This window comes from Eleutherodactylus coqui, chromosome 2 (genome assembly GCF_035609145.1).
Source record: "Eleutherodactylus coqui strain aEleCoq1 chromosome 2, aEleCoq1.hap1, whole genome shotgun sequence".
In the NCBI taxonomy this organism is placed as follows: Eukaryota; Metazoa; Chordata; class Amphibia; order Anura; family Eleutherodactylidae; genus Eleutherodactylus; species Eleutherodactylus coqui.
Genome location: NC_089838.1, coordinates 345,573,348 through 345,592,298, shown reverse-complemented (window position 1 = coordinate 345,592,298; position 18,951 = coordinate 345,573,348). Strand labels below are relative to the sequence as shown.

Here is an 18,951-nt window from a genome sequence, read left to right as displayed (position 1 = left end):
TGGATTGCTGGTCAGTGTCTGGTGGGGGGAGCGATGATGGGTGGAGTGCTGGTCTGTGTATAGTGTATGGAGCAATGATGGATGGAGTGCCTGCTTGTGTCTGGTGGAGGGAGCGATGATGGGTGGAGTGCCGATGTGTGTCTGGCGGAGGGAGCGATGATGGGTGGAGTGCTGGTCAGTGTCTGGTGGAGGGAGCGATGATGGGTGGAGTGCTGGTCTGTGTATAGTGGAGGGAGCGATGATGGGTGGTGTTACCATACGGCGCGGCGCGGCGCTCCGGCGGCCTGGAGCCCTGTGTCGAGGTTATCCCAGCAGCTGTGGGCGGCGGCATGGGCGTGTCCGCCCGTAGGGTGCCGCCCCCCCTCCTCCGTTCTTCTTATACAGCAGTGGGCGGAGTTGCCTCCTCCCACTCTCCGCCCCTGGGCGGAACCTTGTGGTTAAAAGACTGGCAGTGAAGTGAGCTCATTGCCAGTTATTGGTTCTGCATGCACCTAGCCAGTCTGTCTGCGGTTCGCCTCAGCCAGTCCCTAGTTGTCGGTCAGCTCCCTCTGGTCCCCTATTACTCTGTCTGTTTGTGTTGGTTCTGTTTGCCTCTAATCTAGTCTGGCCCAGTCAGTACTAGTTGCTATCCAGCACCCTGCCAGTTTGCCTGTGAGTCCCATCTCCAGCCGTGATGCTTGAAAAAGGCTTACAAAAAGCCGAAACGCGTTGCGATATCTATCCACTTACCTTTGTATGTATATAATAAATTGTTTTATGAAATATACCTCTGCATCGTTGGAGTTTCCCTGCTTCTTTGGATATTGGGGTGCCAGGAGTCCAAGGCACCCCACACCAAGTAAGACTTTTCATTCTGTTGATACAGCTGGATGGAGCGCATTAAGTGAGTTTTTCTGCCTTTAAACTTTACATTTCTTTCCTCCTTGACAACACTGTTTCGGAGTCGCTCGCTGCTGCTCTCCCCTAGGGGATGTCTCCGGACCACCAACGTACTTCACCCAAATTGATTTGAAACACCTCAGTGGACCCATGAACTGACCGGTTTCCTTTCATTAGGACCGGTTCAGTTGCGGTGAGTTTTATTTTATATTGTTCCTGATTGCAACTTCGTTATACACCATCGGAGCGCCGCTTCTGATTTTCTGTTTATCTCCAGCCGTGTAAGTTTTGTTGGTCTGATTCATCTGCCTCCCCTGTCGGCACTCTGTTCCCCCCCATTAGATAGTTTCCTGCTTGTCAGTCGCCAGGTCCCTAGCCAGGGCAGGGACCGCCGTCCAGTTGTCCGCCTGGGGTTAGCCAGGGCCGAGGCAAGTAGGCAGGGACAGTGGGGGTGCGGGAGATTAGGGCACCCCAACTGGCGCTCGGGGGGGCAGAGTGCCGTAACATAATAACTGGCCCTTAAAATACTGTTTTTCTTTTCATGGCGGCGATCAGCACCCTTGCAAACCAGCTGCAAGACCTGGTGCCGGTGATCCGGGATTTGTCAGCTCGCATGGTGGCCCAGGAGCAGTGGGCGTTGTCGCATGAGCAGAATGCCGTTACCAGTCCCGAACCCAAGTGCCCTCTTCCCGAGGTGTTCTCTGGGGAGAGGAACAAGTTTTTCGTTTTTCAACAGGCGTGTCGCCTGTTTTTCCGGATGCGTCCCCGCTCTTCCGGCTCGGAGGTCCAGAGGGTCGGGCTCATAATGTCCCTGCTGCGGGGCTCTGCCCAGACTTGGGCCTTTTCCATTCCCGAGGGTTCCCCCTCCCTGCATTCGGTAGACTCCTTTTTTCAGGAACTCGGGGGCATCTTCGATGAACCGGATAGAGTGGGGTTGGCGGTTTCACGGTTGCTGGCGCTGCATCAGGGGTCGCTTTGTGTGGAGGATTATTGCTCCAGTTTCAGACGCTATGCGGGTGACACTGCATGGAACGATAGCGCCCTGAAAGACGTTTTTATGCAAGGTCTCTCGGACGCGGTCAAAGAACTGTTGATCTCCCATCCCGTTCCCGGGTCCTTAAAGGAGGCTATGGAGTTAGCAGTGAAGGCAGATAGGAGGCTCAGGGCTGGGAAGCAAGATAGACCGACCCATAGAGTCAGGGAGGTCATTTGTCCTGTCCCTTCCCCGCCCGTACCAGTCTCTGTTCCCGAACCTATGGAACTGGACCTGCTGGACCCCGAGGAGCGACGCCGGATTCGGTTATTACATCATCTCTGTCTCTACTGCGGGAAAGCTGGACATCGGGTGATAACTTGCCCCTGGAGGCCTCAGCGTCCACAGTCTGAAACGGCAGAAAGACTTCCAGTCCTAGGCGACTGCAGGGAGAGTCGCCTAGGACCTCAGCTACGTCCTAGACTTCTGATACCCTGCCAGGTTAGATTCCGGAACTTCTCCCGCCTAGGGCAGGCGTTTATTGATTCCGGAGCAGCTGCTAACCTGATAAGCATGCGTCTCGTTGAGCCCCTGAGGGCTGAATTTGTGGCGCTAAAGACGCCAATTCGTTTTGCTAGCATTGATGCTACTCCTCTTGCTTCGGGCTTGGTACGATGGAGGACCCCAGTGTTACAACTCACGGTGGGGGGTCGCCATTCGGAAGGTCTATCGTTCCTGGTAATGGAGAAAATGTCGGTAGACATGATACTAGGGATGCCGTGGCTGGCGTTGCACAACCCCCAATTCGATTGGGCCACTGGGGAGCTAACCCAGTGGGGGCCATCCTGCCATAGCCATCACGCTTCCCTTCCTCCCTGCCCAGTCGATACCGCACTCAGTCCCCGAGGTCTCACTTACCTTCAAACCCCGTCCGCCCGCCCTGCTGCTGATGTCGCCACCGATGCCCTGCATAGGGGACGGAAGAAAGGGGTGGGGTCTCGTAGGCAGTTGCGTTGTGAGGAGAGTCTGTCGGTATTTGAGCCATACAGGGTGGGACAGAAGGGGTACCGGTCCTCTGGAAATCGCAAAAGGAGGGGTCGCAGGGGGTTCCATAAGTCGTTGTCGAAACCTGTTGTCTCTTCGGTGATGCCCACCTCCGGTCCCCCGCCGCCCACCCTGGTCTGTGATGAAGTTGAACACGAGGCTCAGGAGATCCCGGATTCTCGCCGGGGTACAGGAACCTTACAATATTTGGGGCCCCGGAAGAGTTTTTTGGAGTATGATAGCTCAGATGACAGTGATTTTAAAATTGGAGTTGCCTCATATTTTGAGGACAGCGTCATTGGGAGCGAGGATGGGACAAGAGATAGTGGTGAACGTTCGGGCATTGACTCGGAAGACGACCTGAAACACGACGATATGTCAACGGTTGGTCCTGAAGAAGATGTAGAAAGGAGAGCCCCTGAAGGAAATGGGGCAGCCACAGGCTACCGAAGTCATGGACCTGAGGATCAGTCCATGGTGACCGCTCGGGAGGGTCACATTCTCGGGTTGGTACAGCGTTTTCACAGCCGTTTTTTGGATAAGCCTGGTCGAGTTTCCGGGGGCCCGGAGGTCCCCCGTCAGAGGGGGGGGTAATGTTACCATACAGCGCGGCGCTCCGGCGGCCTGGAGCCCTGTGTCGAGGTTATCCCAGCAGCTGTGGGCGGCAGCATGGGCGTGTCCCCCCGTAGGGTGCCGCCCGCCCTCCTCCGTTCTTCTTATACAGCAGTGGGCGGAGTTGCCTCCTCCCACTCTCCGCCCCTGGGCGGAACCTTGTGGTTAAAAGACTGGCAGTGAAGTGAGCTCATTGCCAGTTATTGGTTCTGCATGCACCTAGCCAGTCTGTCTGCGGTTCGCCTCAGCCAGTCCCTAGTTGTCGGTCAGCTCCCTCTGGTCCCCTATTACTCTGTCTGTTTGTGTTGGTTCTGTTTGCCTCTAATCTAGTCTGGCCCAGTCAGTACTAGTTGCTATCCAGCACCCTGCCAGTTTGCCTGTGAGTCCCATCTCCAGCCTTGTAAGTTTTGTTGGTCTGATTCTGCTGCCTCCTTTGTCGGCACTCTGTTCCCCCCCCATTAGGTAGTTTCCTGCTTGTCAGTCGCCAGGTCCCTAGCCAGGGCAGGGACCGCCGTCCAGTTGTCCGCCTGGGGTTAGCCAGGGCCGAGGCAAGTAGGCAGGGACAGTGGGGGTGCGGGAGATTAGGGCACCCCAACTGGCGCTCGGGGGGGCAGAGTGCCGTAACAGGTGGAGTGCTGGTCAGTGTCTGGTGGAGGGAGCGATAATGGGTGGAGTGCTGGTCAGTGTCTGGTGGAGGGAGCGATGATGGGTGGAGTGCTGGTCTGTGTCTGGTGGAGGGAGCGATAATGGGTGGAGTGCCGATGTGTGTCTGGTGGAGGAAGCGATGATGGGTGGAGTGCTGGTCAGTGTCTGGTGGAGGGAGCGATAATGGGTGGAGTGCTGGTCAGTGTCTGGTGGAGGGAGCGATAATGGGTGGAGTGCTGGTCAGTGTCTGGTGGAGGGAGCGATAATGGGTGGAGTGCTGGTCAGTGTCTGGTGGAGGGAGCGATGATGGGTGGAGTGCTGGTCTGTGTCTGGTGGAGGGATCGATGATGGGTGGAGTGCTGGTCAGCGACTGGTGGAGGGAGCAGTGATGGGTGGAGTTCTGGACTGTATGGTGCAGGGAGCGATGGTGGGTGGAGTGCTGGTCAGTGTGGTGGAGGGAGCGATGGGGGCTGCAGTGCTGGTCAGTGTCTGGTGGAGGGAGCGATGATGGGTTGAGTGCTGGTCTGTGTCTGGTGGAGGGAGCAATGATGGGTGGAACGCTGGTCTGTGTATGGTGGAGGGAGCAATGATGGGTGGAGTGCTGGTCAGCGATGGTGGAGGGAGCAGTTATGGGTGGAGTTCTGGACTGTGTATGGTGCAGGGAGCGATGGTGGGTGGAGTGCTGGTCTGTGTCTGGTGGAGGGAGCGATGATGGGTTGAGTGCTGGTCTGTGTCTGGTGGAGGGAGCAATGATGGGTGGAACGCTGGTCTGTGTATGGTGGAGGGAGCAATGATGGGTGGAGTGCTGGTCAGCGATGGTGGAGGGAGCAGTTATGGGTGGAGTTCTGGACTGTGTATGGTGCAGGGAGCGATGGTGGGTGGAGTGCTGGTCTGTGTCTGGTGGATAGAGAGATGATGAGTGAAGCGCTGGCCTGTGTCTGGTGAATGGAGCTATGGTGGGTTGAGTGCTGGTCTGTGTCTGGTGGAGGGAGCCATGTTTGATGGATTGCCAGTTTGTATGGTGGTGGGAGCGATGATGGGTGAAGCACTGGACTGTGTCTGGAGGGAGCAATGATGGGCGGAGAGCTGGTCGGTGTCTGGTGGAAGGATTGATAATTGGTGGAGTGGTGGTTGTTGTCTGGTCGCAGATTGAAGGGTCATGTCGCAAATCGAGGGGTCATTTAACAGGATGGAGGGGGCATCTAGCAAATTAAGTCATTAGCTCGCAAGATTGATGGGTCAGCTTGCAGGATTGAGTGGCTAGCTCCCACAATTTAGGGGTCATCTCGCCGGATCAAGAGGAAGTGTTCAAACAAAGGCTGGACAGACATCTGTCTGGGATGATTTAGTAAATCTTGCTCTGAGCAGGGCGTTGGACCAGATGACCCCGGAGGATCAGATGACTCCTGGAGGACCCTTCCAACTCTACCATTCCAGGATTCTATCATCTCGCATGATTAAGGGGTTTATGTTGCAGATCGAGGGGTCATCTCGCAGATGAAGGGGTCATCTCGCAGATCAAGGGGTCATCTCGCAGGATTGAGGAAGCGGCTCGCAGAATTGAGTGGTCATCTTGTAGATTGAGTTGTTAGCTCACAGGATCGAGGGGCGATCTCACAGGATCGAGGGGCGATCTCACAGGATCGAGGGGCGATCTCGCAGGATCGAGGGGCGATCTCGCAGGATTGAGGGGTGATCTCGCAAGATCGAGGGGTGATCTCGCAGGATCGACGGGGTCGTCTGGCAGATTGAGTGGTTCGCTCGCAGGATTGAGGGGTCATCTCGCAGATTGAGTGGTTAGCTCCCAGGATCGAGGGGTGATCTCGCAGATTGAGTGGTTCGCTTTGCAGGATCGAGGGGTCATCTCGCAGATCAAGGGGTCATCTCACAGGATTGAGGAATCAGCTCGCAGGATTGAGTGGTCATTTTGTAGATTGAGTTGTTAGCTCACAGGATCGAGGGACGATCTTGCAGGATTGAGGGGTGATCTCGCAGGATCGAGGGGTCATCTGGCAGATTGAGTGGTTCGCTTGCAGGATCAAGGGGTCATCTCGCAGGATTGAGGAATCAGCTCGCAGGATTGAGTGGTCATTTTGTAGATTGAGTTGTTAGCTCACAGGATCGAGGGACGATCTTGCAGGATTGAGGGGTGATCTCGCAGGATCGAGGGGTCATCTGGCAGATTGAGTGGTTCGCTCGCAGGATTGAGGGGTGATCTCGCAGATTGAGTGGTTAGCTCCCAGGATCAAGGGGTGATCTCGCAGATTGAGTGGTTCGCTTGCAGGATCGAGGGGTCATCTCGCAGGATTGAGTGGTCATCTTGTAGATTGAGTTGTTAGCTCACAGGAACGAGGGGCGATCTCGCAGGATTGAGGGGTGATCTCGCAAGATCAAGGGGTGATCTCGCAGGATCGAGCGGTCATCTGGCAGATTGAGTGGTTCGCTCGCAGGATCGAGGGGTCATCTGGCAGATTGAGTGGTTAGCTCCCAGGATCGAGGGCTGATATCGCAGATTGAGTGGTTCGCTTGCAGGATCGAGGGGTCATGTCGCAGGATTGAGGAATCGGCTCGCAGGATTGAGTGGTCATCTCGCAGATTGAGTGGTTAGCTCCCAGGATCGAGGGGTGATCTCGCAGATTGAGTGGTTCGCTTGCAGGATTGAGGGGTCATCTCGCAGATTGAGTGGTTAGCTCCCAGGATCGAGGGGTGATCTCGCAGATTGAGTGGTTCGCTTGCAGGATCGAGGGGTCATGTCGCAGGATTGAGGAATCGGCTCGCAGGATTGAGTGGTCATCTTGTAGATTGAGTTGTTAGCTCCCAGGATCGAGGGGTGATCTCACAGGATTGAGGGGTGATCTCGCAGGATTGAGGGGTGATCTCGCAAGATCAAGGGGTGATCTCGCAGGATCGAGGGGTCATCTGGCAGATTGAGTGGTTCGCTCGCAGGATCGAGGGGTCATCTGGCAGATTAAGTGGTTAGCTCCCAGGATCGAGGGGTCATCTGGCAGATTGAGTGGTTCGCTCGCAGGATTGAGGGGTCATCTCGCAGATTGAGTGGTTAGATCCCAGGATTGAAGGATGATCTCGCAGATTGAGTGGTTCGCTTGCAGGATCGAGGGGTCATCTCGCAGATTGAGACGTTAGATCGCAGGATCGAGGGGTGATCTCGCAAGATCGAGGGGTGATCTCACCGGATCGAGGGGTCATCCTGCAGATTGAGTGGTTCGCTCGCAGGATCGAGGGGTCATCTCGCAGATTGAGACGTTAGATCGCAGGATCGAGGGGTGATCTCGCAAGATCGAGGGGTGCTCTCACAGGATCGAGGGGTCATCTGGCAGATTGAGTTGTTCGCTCGCAGGATCGAGGGGTCATCTCGCAGATTGAGACGTTAGATCGCAGGATCGAGGGGTGATCTCGCAGGATCGAGGGGTCATCTGGCAGATTGAGTGGTTCGCTCGCAGGATCGAGGGGTCATCTCGCAGATTGAGACGTTAGATCGCACGATCGAGGGGTGATCTCGCAGGATCGAGGGGTCATCTGGCAGATTGAGTGGTTCGCTCGCAGGATTGAGGGGTCATCTGGCAGATTGAGTGGTTCGCTCGCAGGATTGAGGGGTCATCTGGCAGATTGAGTGGTTCGCTCGCAGGATCGAGGGGTCATCTCGCAGATTGAGACGTTAGCTCCCAGGATCAAGGGGTGATCTCGCAGATTGAGTGGTTCGCTTGCAGGATCGAGGGGTCATCTCGCCGGATCGAGGGGTCATCCTGCAGATTGAGTGGTTCGCTCGCAGGATCGAGGGGTCATCTCGCAGATTGAGACGTTAGATCGCAGGATCGAGGGGTGATCTCGCAAGATCGAGGGGTGATCTCGCAGGATCGAGGGGTCATCTGGCAGATTGAGACGTTAGATCGCAGGATCGAGGGGTGATCTCGCAGGATCGAGGGGTCATCTGGCAGATTGAGTGGTTCGCTCGCAGGATCGAGGGGTCATCTCGCAGATTGAGACGTTAGATCGCACGATCGAGGGGTGATCTCGCAGGATCGAGGGGTCATCTGGCAGATTGAGTGGTTCGCTCGCAGGATCGAGGGGTCATCTGGCAGATTGAGTGGTTCGCTCGCAGGATTGAGGGGTCATCTGGCAGATTGAGTGGTTCGCTCGCAGGATCGAGTGGTCATCTCGCAGATTGAGTGGTTCGCTCGCAGGATCGAGGGGTGATCTCGCAGATTGAGACGTTAGCTCCCAGGATCAAGGGGTGATCTCGCAGATTGAGTGGTTCGCTTGCAGGATCGAGGGGTCATCTCGCCGGATCGAGGGGTCATCCTGCAGATTGAGTGGTTCGCTCGCAGGATCGAGGGGTCATCTCGCAGATTGAGACGTTAGATCGCAGGATCGAGGGGTGATCTCGCAGGATCGAGGGGTCATCTGGCAGATTGAGTGGTTCACTCGCAGGATTGAGTGGTCATCTCGCAGATTGAGACGTTAGATCGCAGGATCGAGGGGTCATCTCGCAGATTGAGACGTTAGATCGCAGGATCGAGGGGTGATCTCGCAGGATCGAGGGGTCATCTGGCAGATTGAGTGGTTCGCTCGCAGGATCGAGGGGTCATCTGGCAGATTGAGACGTTAGATCGCACGATCGAGGGGTGATCTCGCAGGATCGAGGGGTCATCTGGCAGATTGAGTGGTTCGCTCGCAGGATCGAGGGGTCATCTCGCAGATTGAGACGTTAGATCGCACGATCGAGGGGTGATCTCGCAGGATCGAGGGGTCATCTGGCAGATTGAGTGGTTCGCTCGCAGGATTGAGGGGTCATCTGGCAGATTGAGTGGTTCGCTCGCAGGATCGAGTGGTCATCTCGCAGATTGAGTGGTTCGCTCGCAGGATCGAGGGGTCATCTCGCAGATTGAGACGTTAGCTCCCAGGATCGAGGGGTCATCTTGCAGATTAAGATGTTAGCTCGCAGGATCGAGGGGTCATCTCGCAGATTGAGACGTTAGATCGCAGGATCGAGGGGTGATCTCGCAGATTGAGTGGTTCGCTCGCAGGATTGAGTGGTCATCTCGCAGATTGAGTGGTTAGCTCGCAGGATCGAGGGGTCATCTTGCAGATTGAGACGTTAGATCGCACGATCGAGGGGTGATCTCGCAGGATCGAGGGGTCATCTGGCAGATTGAGTGGTTCGCTCGCAGGATCGAGGGGTCATCTCGCAGATTGAGACGTTAGATCGCACGATCGAGGGGTGATCTCGCAGGATCGAGGGGTCATCTGGCAGATTGAGTGGTTCGCTCGCAGGATCGAGGGGTCATCTCGCAGATTGAGACGTTAGATCGCACGATCGAGGGGTGATCTCGCAGGATCGAGGGGTCATCTGGCAGATTGAGTGGTTCGCTCGCAGGATTGAGGGGTCATCTGGCAGATTGAGTGGTTCGCTCGCAGGATCGAGTGGTCATCTCGCAGATTGAGTGGTTCGCTCGCAGGATCGAGGGGTCATCTCGCAGATTGAGACGTTAGCTCCCAGGATCGAGGGGTCATCTTGCAGATTAAGATGTTAGCTCGCAGGATCGAGGGGTCATCTCGCAGATTGAGACGTTAGATCGCAGGATCGAGGGGTGATCTCGCAGATTGAGTGGTTCGCTCGCAGGATCGAGGGGTGATCTCGCAGATTGAGTGGTTCGCTCGCAGGATCGAGGGGTCATCTTGCAGATTGAGTGGTTAGCTCGCAGGATGAGGGGTCATCTGGCAGATTGAGTGGTTAGCTCCCAGGATCAAGGGGTCATCTGGCAGATTGAGTGGTCCGCTCCCAGGATCGAGGGGTCCTCTCGCAGATTGAGACGTTAGATCGCAGGATCGAGGGGTCAGCTTGCTTGTTGTGGTGGCTCCTTTACAGCAGAAGGTCTAGTTATTGGTAACCAATATTAGACACTCCGGACCCCTTTGTGGGCCGACCTCCGGAGCTGCTGATCTTCCCTCATATATTGATATATTTCTACGTGTTCTGACCATCGGAGACGAGGCGATGGATTCTATCTAGTGTTTTGAGACGGTATCGTGGCTGATGATCATCATTGAAGGTTTGGTAAAGCCGCGTCAGCGTCTGTTTTACGGGGTAACTTAGGTGGATGGTCTGGTAGCCCCCTAGCGCTGCCCATGGCCAGGTCATGGAAGTGACAGTATGTAGAGGATGATGAGTGGAGCTGTGCACACACCATGTGGCTCCCCACAAGAGCTGACACTCTGTCTAGAGGCGCTGCAGCGTCATCAGTATCTCTTCCTTCCTGGGGAAGTAGGTGTCTCTTCCTCCTCCACTGCAGCGCTCTCACTGCTTCCCTGACGGCTCCTCTCATTGCTTGGAGATGATGGTCATCGTGGACTTTGCAGAATGTCTTACAGACTCTCCACATACAAGGTAGGTGATCTGCTGAAGTGTGAGGCTCTCAGCTCCTCCAACTTCCCCGACAATTTCCCATGCCTGGAGCAATGTCTTCACATGTGAGTCCGGGGGGCTGCAAAGCTTCTGTGTGTCTAGGGTTATAGGGGTGACAATCTGATCTGCTGGAGTCGTCTCGGTGGTGACTGGCAGGTGGGTGCTTAATGTCATGCAAGCGTGGCCTGGCCAGTGAGGGGTTAACATCTGCTCTGGCTATAAGGTGCACTCAGCCCGGATGTCACCGCTCCGGGGTAGGAAGTGAGAGGAGGACAGGAAACCACGGATGTCGCAGCTCTGATGCCACCGCCTGTGCAGTAGTGTTCACCCCCGCTAGGAGCCGCCCCCCCGCAAAGTAACTGCACCCCAGGCTTAATAACTGAGATCTTGGTCTGCAGGTTTCTGCAGATTGTCCCGTAGATTGAAGGAGTCTGGAGGGTCACATGGCCATTCCCAAGGCGCGTGACTTAACCCCTTAGTGACGAAGCCTGTTTGTGCCTTAGTGACGGAGCCAAATTTTGGAAATCTGACATGCGTCGTTCAACGTAGGATAACTCCATAAAGGTTCTGCATCTCCCAGTGATTCTGACATGTTTTTCCCCACATGTTGTACTTCATTTAGGTGGAAAAAATAGTCCGATAGAATCTGTGTTTATTTATTAAAAGCACCAAAATTGGGAACATTTTGAAAAAATTGTCATTTTTTCACATTTTCAACGGTAATATCTCAAATATGTGCAAACATACGGTACAAATATTTGATAAGATACATATTTCCATCAGTTTACTTTATTCTGGAAGCACATTTGAAAAACTTTTGTGTTTTTTTTTAACCCTTTAGGAGACGTACAAATGTCACATTAATTATCAGCATTTTGAGGAACACTTTGTTTTCCTGCACCAAGTTTGCAGCGGCTCCTAGGTGTCAGAATGGTAGATCCCCCACAAATGACCCCATTGTGAACACTGCCCCCCTTACTGCACTCACTGGGGGGTCCGGAGGATTTTGACCCCACAGTTTCTTTTCAGGAATTATTGCAATTTAGAGGAGAAACAATAAAATTTCATTCATTTGCGAATCTGTCATTTTAAAGACCTATTTTTCCCTATAGTTTACATGAAACGTCAGCTTTTTAAACTTTTTTTTACTTTTTAAAACTTTTTTTAACACTTTTTAAACTCTTTTTTTTTTTTTTTACTTTGAATGATCCCTCATGGAGCCGGGAGCAAGGAGATTTTGAATTTGCCAGGGGCTCCCGGGCTTCTGCACATGTGCGTGACGTCATCCGTCTGGCGCGCATGTGCAGAAGAGCGGCGGCGGGTCCGGAAGGACCAGATCTTCGGGAGACAACGCGGAGAAGGCGGGTGAGTAATTTCAGCTGCCCTGATGGATCCTATCCATGAGGGCAGCTGAATCTTTAACTTTTTTTCACTTTATTGCGATCGGCGCTATGCATTGGATAGCGCCGATCGCATTGCCGGGAGGGGGACTGCCCGCAGCCCGGGATGACAGCTCCATGCTGTCGGCTACCTGCAGGCACCGACAGCATGGAGCTGTCACGTCATCAGCTAGCAGAGCATTAATCCTAAGAGAATGCATATTTCTACGCCCTCTAGGATTAAAGCCCACTTAGTGAGGACGTAGAATCCCGATGGGGCCGTCACTAAGGGGTTAATGGGTCCTCAGTGAGGAGAAGACTGGGAGCTCAGATTACCACAAGGAGACCTGCAGCACGCTTCAGTGATGGGAGAGGCACTATCCTCCCCTAAACTGTCCTGTATGTCACGGACAACTTGGGTTATGGGCCCGGGTATCACCAACCTGTGACATACAGCACTCAGGTAGATCACGGGGTTTAGATAGCTCCCCGCATCCTGCCCAGATCGTACCCTGCACGGCCTAGGCACCTCGGTTTCAGGGTTATGGATGGCTTAAAGCATTCAAGAATGACAGCAAAAAGTTTTCATCTTTATTCTAAGAAGGGTCAGCAGTGCTTAGGTAAATATACAGGAGATAATGACAGAAGGGGGTGTTTAGTCGTTCACGACCCTACAGGCTCCCTCCCTCCATTTTTTTCGGTTTTGCTTCTTTCAGTTGTGTGATATCCATGCCAGTATCAGCCATTATGTGCTTTGGCTGTCAGGTCTTCTTTTGCCCATGACCTGTCCAAGCATCATAGATTATTCTAATAAGGGAGATGGAATAACTCCTCCACAGTGCCACCTATTGAAAGGCAGCATTCCTTCAAGTCAAAGGCCGACTTTTTATACAAGTCTTGTTACAATGACTGGGAATTAAAAGCAAAGCCAGACCCCATGTACATACAGCTGTTTCCGGGTTATTGCCCATCATCAGTGTACAGTAGGAGTCTGGCTTTTGCTAGTGAGAGGCCTGGGACGGGGGTCAGAAACACTCTTTTCTCCTTAGGGAGAGCAACTATATACTATAAACTAAGATTATTCTAGCGACTGTTTGCATTACATGGCCAAAATACGTGAGTCTGAGCCTGGTCACCTGCTCCTTTGGTGAGCCCGGTCACCTGGTCCTCTGTCCTCCCATGAGCCCGGTCACCTTGTCCTCTGTCCTCCCGTGAGCCCCGTCACCTTGTCCTCTGCCCTCCCGTGAGCCCCGTCACCTTGTCCTCTGCCCTCCCGTGAGCCCCGTCACCTTGTCCTCTGCCCTCCCGTGAGCCCCGTCACCTTGTCCTCTGCCCTCCCGTGAGCCCCGTCACCTTGTCCTCTGCCCTCCCGTGAGCCCCGTCACCTTGTCCTCTGCCCTCCCGTGAGCCCCGTCACCTTGTCCTCTGCCCTCCCGTGAGCCCCGTCACCTTGTCCTCTGCCCTCCCGTGAGCCCCGTCACCTTGTCCTCTGCCCTCCCGTGAGCCCCGTCACCTTGTCCTCTGCCTTCCCGTGAGCCCCGTCACCTTGTCCTCTGTCTTCCCGTGAGCCCCGTCACCTTGTCCTCTGTCCTCCCGTGAGCCCCGTCCCCTTGTCCTCTGTCCTCCCGTGAGCCCGCTCCCCTTGACCTCTGTCCTCCCGTGAGCCCGCTCCCCTTGACCTCTGTCCTCCCGTGAGCCCGCTCCCCTTGACCTCTGTCCTCCCGTGAGCCCGCTCCCCTTGACCTCTGTCCTCCCGTGAGCCCGCTCCCCTTGACCTCTGTCCTCCCGTGAGCCCGCTCCCCTTGACCTCTGTCCTCCCGTGAGCCCGGTCCCCTTGACCTCTGTCCTCCCGTGAGCCCGCTCCCCTTGACCTCTGTCCTCCCGTGAGCCCGCTCCCCTTGACCTCTGTCCTCCCGTGAGCCCGCTCCCCTTGACCTCTGTCCTCCCGTGAGCCCGCTCCCCTTGTCCTCTGTCCTCCCGTGAGCCCGCTCCCCTTGTCCTCTGTCTTCCCGTGAGCCCGCTCCCCTTGACCTCTGTCCTCCCGTGAGCCCGCTCCCCTTGACCTCTGTCCTCCCGTGAGCCCGCTCCCCTTGACCTCTGTCCTCCCGTGAGCCCGCTCCCCTTGACCTCTGTCCTCCCGTGAGCCCGCTCCCCTTGACCTCTGTCCTCCCGTGAGCCCCGTCCCCTTGTCCTCTGTCCTCCCGTGAGCCCGCTCCCCTTGTCCTCTGTCCTCCCGTGAGCCCGCTCCCCTTGACCTCTGTCCTCCCGTGAGCCCGCTCCCCTTGACCTCTGTCCTCCCGTGAGCCCGCTCCCCTTGTCCTCTGTCCTCCCGTGAGCCCGCTCCCCTTGTCCTCTGTCCTCCCGTGAGCCCGCTCCCCTTGTCCTCTGTCCTCCCGTGAGCCCGCTCCCCTTGTCCTCTGTCCTCCCGTGAGCCCGCTCCCCTTGTCCTCTGTCCTCCCGTGAGCCCGCTCCCCTTGTCCTCTGTCCTCCCGTGAGCCCGCTCCCCTTGACCTCTGTCCTCCCGTGAGCCCGCTCCCCTTGACCTCTGTCCTCCCGTGAGCCCGCTCCCCTTGACCTCTGTCCTCCCGTGAGCCCCGTCACCTTGACCTCTGTCCTCCCGTGAGCCCCGTCACCTTGACCTCTGTCCTCCCGTGAGCCCGGTCCCCTTGACCTCTGTCCTCCCGTGAGCCCGCTCCCCTTGACCTCTGTCCTCCCGTGAGCCCGCTCCCCTTGACCTCTGTCCTCCCGTGAGCCCGCTCCCCTTGACCTCTGTCCTCCCGTGAGCCCCGTCACCTTGACCTCTGTCCTCCCGTGAGCCCGCTCCCCTTGACCTCTGTCCTCCCGTGAGCCCGCTCCCCTTGTCCTCTGTCTTCCCGTGAGCCCTGTTGCCTTACATAGTAACATAGTATTGTTCATTCAGTGGAAGGCAAAAAAAAATGAATGAGGCAGAAGCCAATTTAGCTCATTTGGAGGAAAAATGTTCCTTCCTGACTCCATAATGGCAGTCAGAATAATCCCTGGATTGAGGTTTGATAGTTCCTACCTGACACCACGACCCGGATCACCAACCCCTTTTTTTTATTTTTATATCTATATCCTGTAATATCATAGACATCTAGTCCCTCTTAAACTCCTCTATGGATCCTGCCATCACCACGTCCTCAGGCAGAGCGTTCCACAGTCTCGCTGCACTTACAGTAAGGCTGCCTGTCCACGGGCGTTATTGCATTGCGTTCCCCGCTGCGATAATCCGACCACAGGGATCGCAATGCACACTTTCCATAGCATTGCTATGGAGAGTGCCGCCCCCGCTGTCCATGAGCAGAGACTCAGCTATTCTCCGCTCGCGACCGTCAAATCGCAGCATGCTGCAATTTGCCGCGATTCTTCGCGCTGAGCCTATCCGTCAGATAGGCTTACCGCGGAGATCTGTCTGCTGGCTCTGTCACAATCAATCTGTGTCATTAAAGGGGTTGTCCCGCGAAACAAAGTGGGGTTATACACTTCTGTATGGCCATATTAATGCACTTTGTAATATACATTGTGCATTAATTATGAGCCATACAGAAGTTATTCACTTACCTGTTCCGTTGCTAGCGTCCCCGTCTCCATGGTGCCGTCTAATTTTCAGCGTCTAATCGCCCGATTAGACGCGCTTGCGCAGTCCGGTCTTCTTCCTTTCTGAATGGGGCCGTTCGTGCCGGAGAGCGGCTCCTCGTAGCTCCGCACCGTCACGTGTGCCGATTCAAGCCAATCAGGAGGCTGGAATTGGCAATGGACCGCACGGTGCATCGCATGGTGCACCGTGGGTGAAGATCCCGGCGGCCATCTTACTTAGGTAAGTAAGAAGTCACCGGAGCGCGGGGATTCGGGTAAGTACTGGCCGTTTTTTTTAATTTATTCCTGCATCGGGTTTGTCTCGCGCTGAACGGGGGGGCTATTGAAAAAAAAAAAAACCGTTTCGGCGCGGGACAACCCCTTTAATGGCTGCCTTGGCCTGATGAGCGGAAGACAATTTTGTGATATCTGGTTCTATTTTCATCAACCGCAGTCTCAACTTGCCCCAAACATAAGTTTGTTTCTCGCTTTTGTCAGGAGCTGCTGAACCGTGCTGAAGCCCCTCTCCACTAAGTATATAGATGGAAAAGCTACCATGAGCAACTCAACTTCCTGCCACAGGATAAGAATTCTTCACTTTCACCCAAAAACATTCATAGCCCTTTCCTCTTGACGGCCACCTCCCTTCGGTGTGTAGGAGTAGACAGTCGAATTCTTCGTCATGGTCTTGACAGAGCTTGTGCAAAAGATGGCGCTTTTATCTTGTTAACAGCAGTAATTACATAGTGCAGAGAATCATGCAATCTCACGTAAATGTTTAGCACCAAGGTGCTGCCGATGGATCACACAGCAGACGGCCATTATGCCAGGTACAGCAGATTTTAAATGGGCTATAAATCCGCGATATCGACCAATCATGGATGCAGCTCCGTTGGTTGCACAAGCAAGTACATTTGTAAAAGGGATGTTTTTTTTCTTGGAAAATGTATCCACTCTTGTATATAGAGGAGCCTTTCATGTCTGTTAAATTTCTGGTAAACAACAGTTCCTCCACTACCTCTTCATTCCGATTAATGAAACGAGTGTAAGCTAGCAGCAAAGCTTCATTGTCTCTAACCGTGGACTTATCAATTTGCATTACAAATTCTGTGTTCTTCAACACGTCCAAAAGCGTTTCTTCTTGAAAGAATGTCATTACTCAAAGGAATTGATTTCCCCATGGCACACACATTTGTTCCCAGCCTAGTACTGACAATCTCTTTAACTACAGGTAACACATGTGTTTCCCCAATAGTATGTGATTTGCCACATTGCACTATTAATAAAGAGACTTTACCTCAAACAGCTTGCCTACAGCGCTGCGCTTCTCAAACTTTGACTTTAAACCTTGGAAAAATGAAATGGGCTTACCCACTTTGTCTGAATGCATTTTTGCAAGGTGATCACTCAGTCTCGAAGGCTTCATACCTTCATTCGACATTGCCTTTTCCCAAATGAGGCACAAGGGAAGCTGTCTGTAGGAGAAGAGATGAATCCATATTTCAGGCATTCATTTGATTACTGACGGCATTTCTTCTTCTCAGCCATTTTTATAAAGTATCCTTCAAGAATGCACTGATTATATCGCTCTATCATATAATGATGTATGACTTATAACTCTGCTACAGATCAATCACACTGGATAACCTAAAGAGCAACCTAACCCGCTGTATTCCATAATGCCGCTGATTGGCTGGAACTTTCACTTGTGTGGGTCTCTGGGAGTTGTAGTTTATATCCGTGCTCTGAAAAGACACTTGGCGTCCACTAAGACTACAACTCCCAGAGACCCACACAAGTGAAAGTCTGAAGCGGTTCCATCCAATCAGCGGCATTATGGAATACAGCAGGTTAGGTTGTGCAGTAGGTTATCCAGTGTTGTGAAGTGTGATTGATCTGTAGCGGAGTCATGGAGTTATAAGAGTCATACATTATATGATAGAGGCGTGCAAGCTGCACACAACTGCATTATATGTGATTCATATGGAAATAATTGCCTCGGTTTTCGTTGGTTTTGGATTTCACCGATAAAAACCGAATTATTGCTACAAATTTTTAGAAAAATGTAGTTACTAGACGAAAAAAAATCAACAGAGCAAACACAGAACGCCCCCCCCCCCCCAACACCCTCTTTATGTTCCTATGCCGCCCCTTTTCGATCCACCACCAAGTAAAAGCGCCCCCCACGGGGCGATAACGCCCATGTTGAGAGCCACTGACTTAGCAGATGCTCTTGTTACCGTCGCAGTCCGGGGTATAAACAGATCCTGGAGAGATCCTTGTATCGTCCCCTCATGGATTTATACAGAGTTATTTGGTCGCCCCTTAGCCGTCTGTTTTCCGGGGTGAATAATCCCAGTTTTGGTGCCTCTCTGGGTATTCCAGTCCCGTCATTCCATGTATTAGTTTAGTTGTCCTTCTTTGAACCCCCTCCAGCAGTGTAACATCTTTCCTGAGCCCCGGAGTCCAAAACTGTGCACAGTATTCCATGTGGGGCCTGACAAGTGCCTTATATAATGGGGGGGGGGGGGTAATGCTCTCGCCCCTCGCCCCTATACCTCTTTTAGGTTCAATAGGTTTCATTAGCGTAGCAAAATCTGGAACTTGCATCAATAATGCAAGAATAGTCGCCTCGCAGGGGCATCACCGAGAAGTATGTAAGCACAGTTCAGGCCCATTTAGACAGGAGGACTGTGGGGCAAATGGTGGCCGCCCCTCGTTCCCGCACATACTGGCTGCGGCGCTGCTGCGGGGGAGCTAGTATCGCTGGCTCACAGCGGGGCGGCTGCAGGACATTCCTCTCCTCGCCCCCCCCCCCATTGCCATAACATTGCGGCCGTTCAGTACTGACTGCTGTTTGCACTGAGCGATCAGCTGATCGCCCGTCCTTTCTGCAGCATATGGCGCTGGACGATGAGCTGACCGCCCCGTGTAACCAGCAGTCGTCCCGTCTGATTGGGCCTTTACGCTTGGATTTCTATTGTGTTTTTTCGCTCTTTTCTTCTGTAAATTTACACTAAAAGCTTCTCCTCTTCTGACAACTTTTAACGATAAACAACAAACTCCACTAAACCAAATCCAGGTCTTCTCTCTGGTTTTCCTCTATGAAATATCTATTGCTGTTCAACAGGTTTAAGGCTAGAATGTCGGCCCGGGACCGGACCCTCAGGGCACAGAAGGATGTGTCGGGATCCCGGAATATCCAGCAGCTCTATCCAGGGTCCCCACACCGGCCCATATCATACAGCGTATCTGACCCTACAGCGTGTAGCCTCTATATATACAATCTGTGGGATTCTACCACATCCTGAACAAGAGGTCTGGCTGCCATAGGTATTGTCGTGGCCATGCAGATAAACTGCCTCACTTTATGTTCCTGGTATTTAGCCCGAGGCTGG

At 53.8% G+C, this 18,951-nt stretch overlaps 1 protein-coding gene across 1 annotated transcript in view; it reads left to right on the top strand.

Moving 5' to 3' along the window:
- The first annotated feature begins 10,130 nt into the window (after window positions 1-10,130).
- The window catches only part of ACAP1 (ArfGAP with coiled-coil, ankyrin repeat and PH domains 1), a 160,365-nt gene continuing 151,544 nt past the window's right edge, over window positions 10,131-18,951 (top strand). The window contains exon 1 of the mRNA XM_066593962.1: window positions 10,131-10,559. Within this exon, the coding sequence (XP_066450059.1) occupies window positions 10,507-10,559 (53 nt within the window). The 5' untranslated portion in view covers window positions 10,131-10,506. The remainder of the gene's footprint in view (window positions 10,560-18,951) is intronic.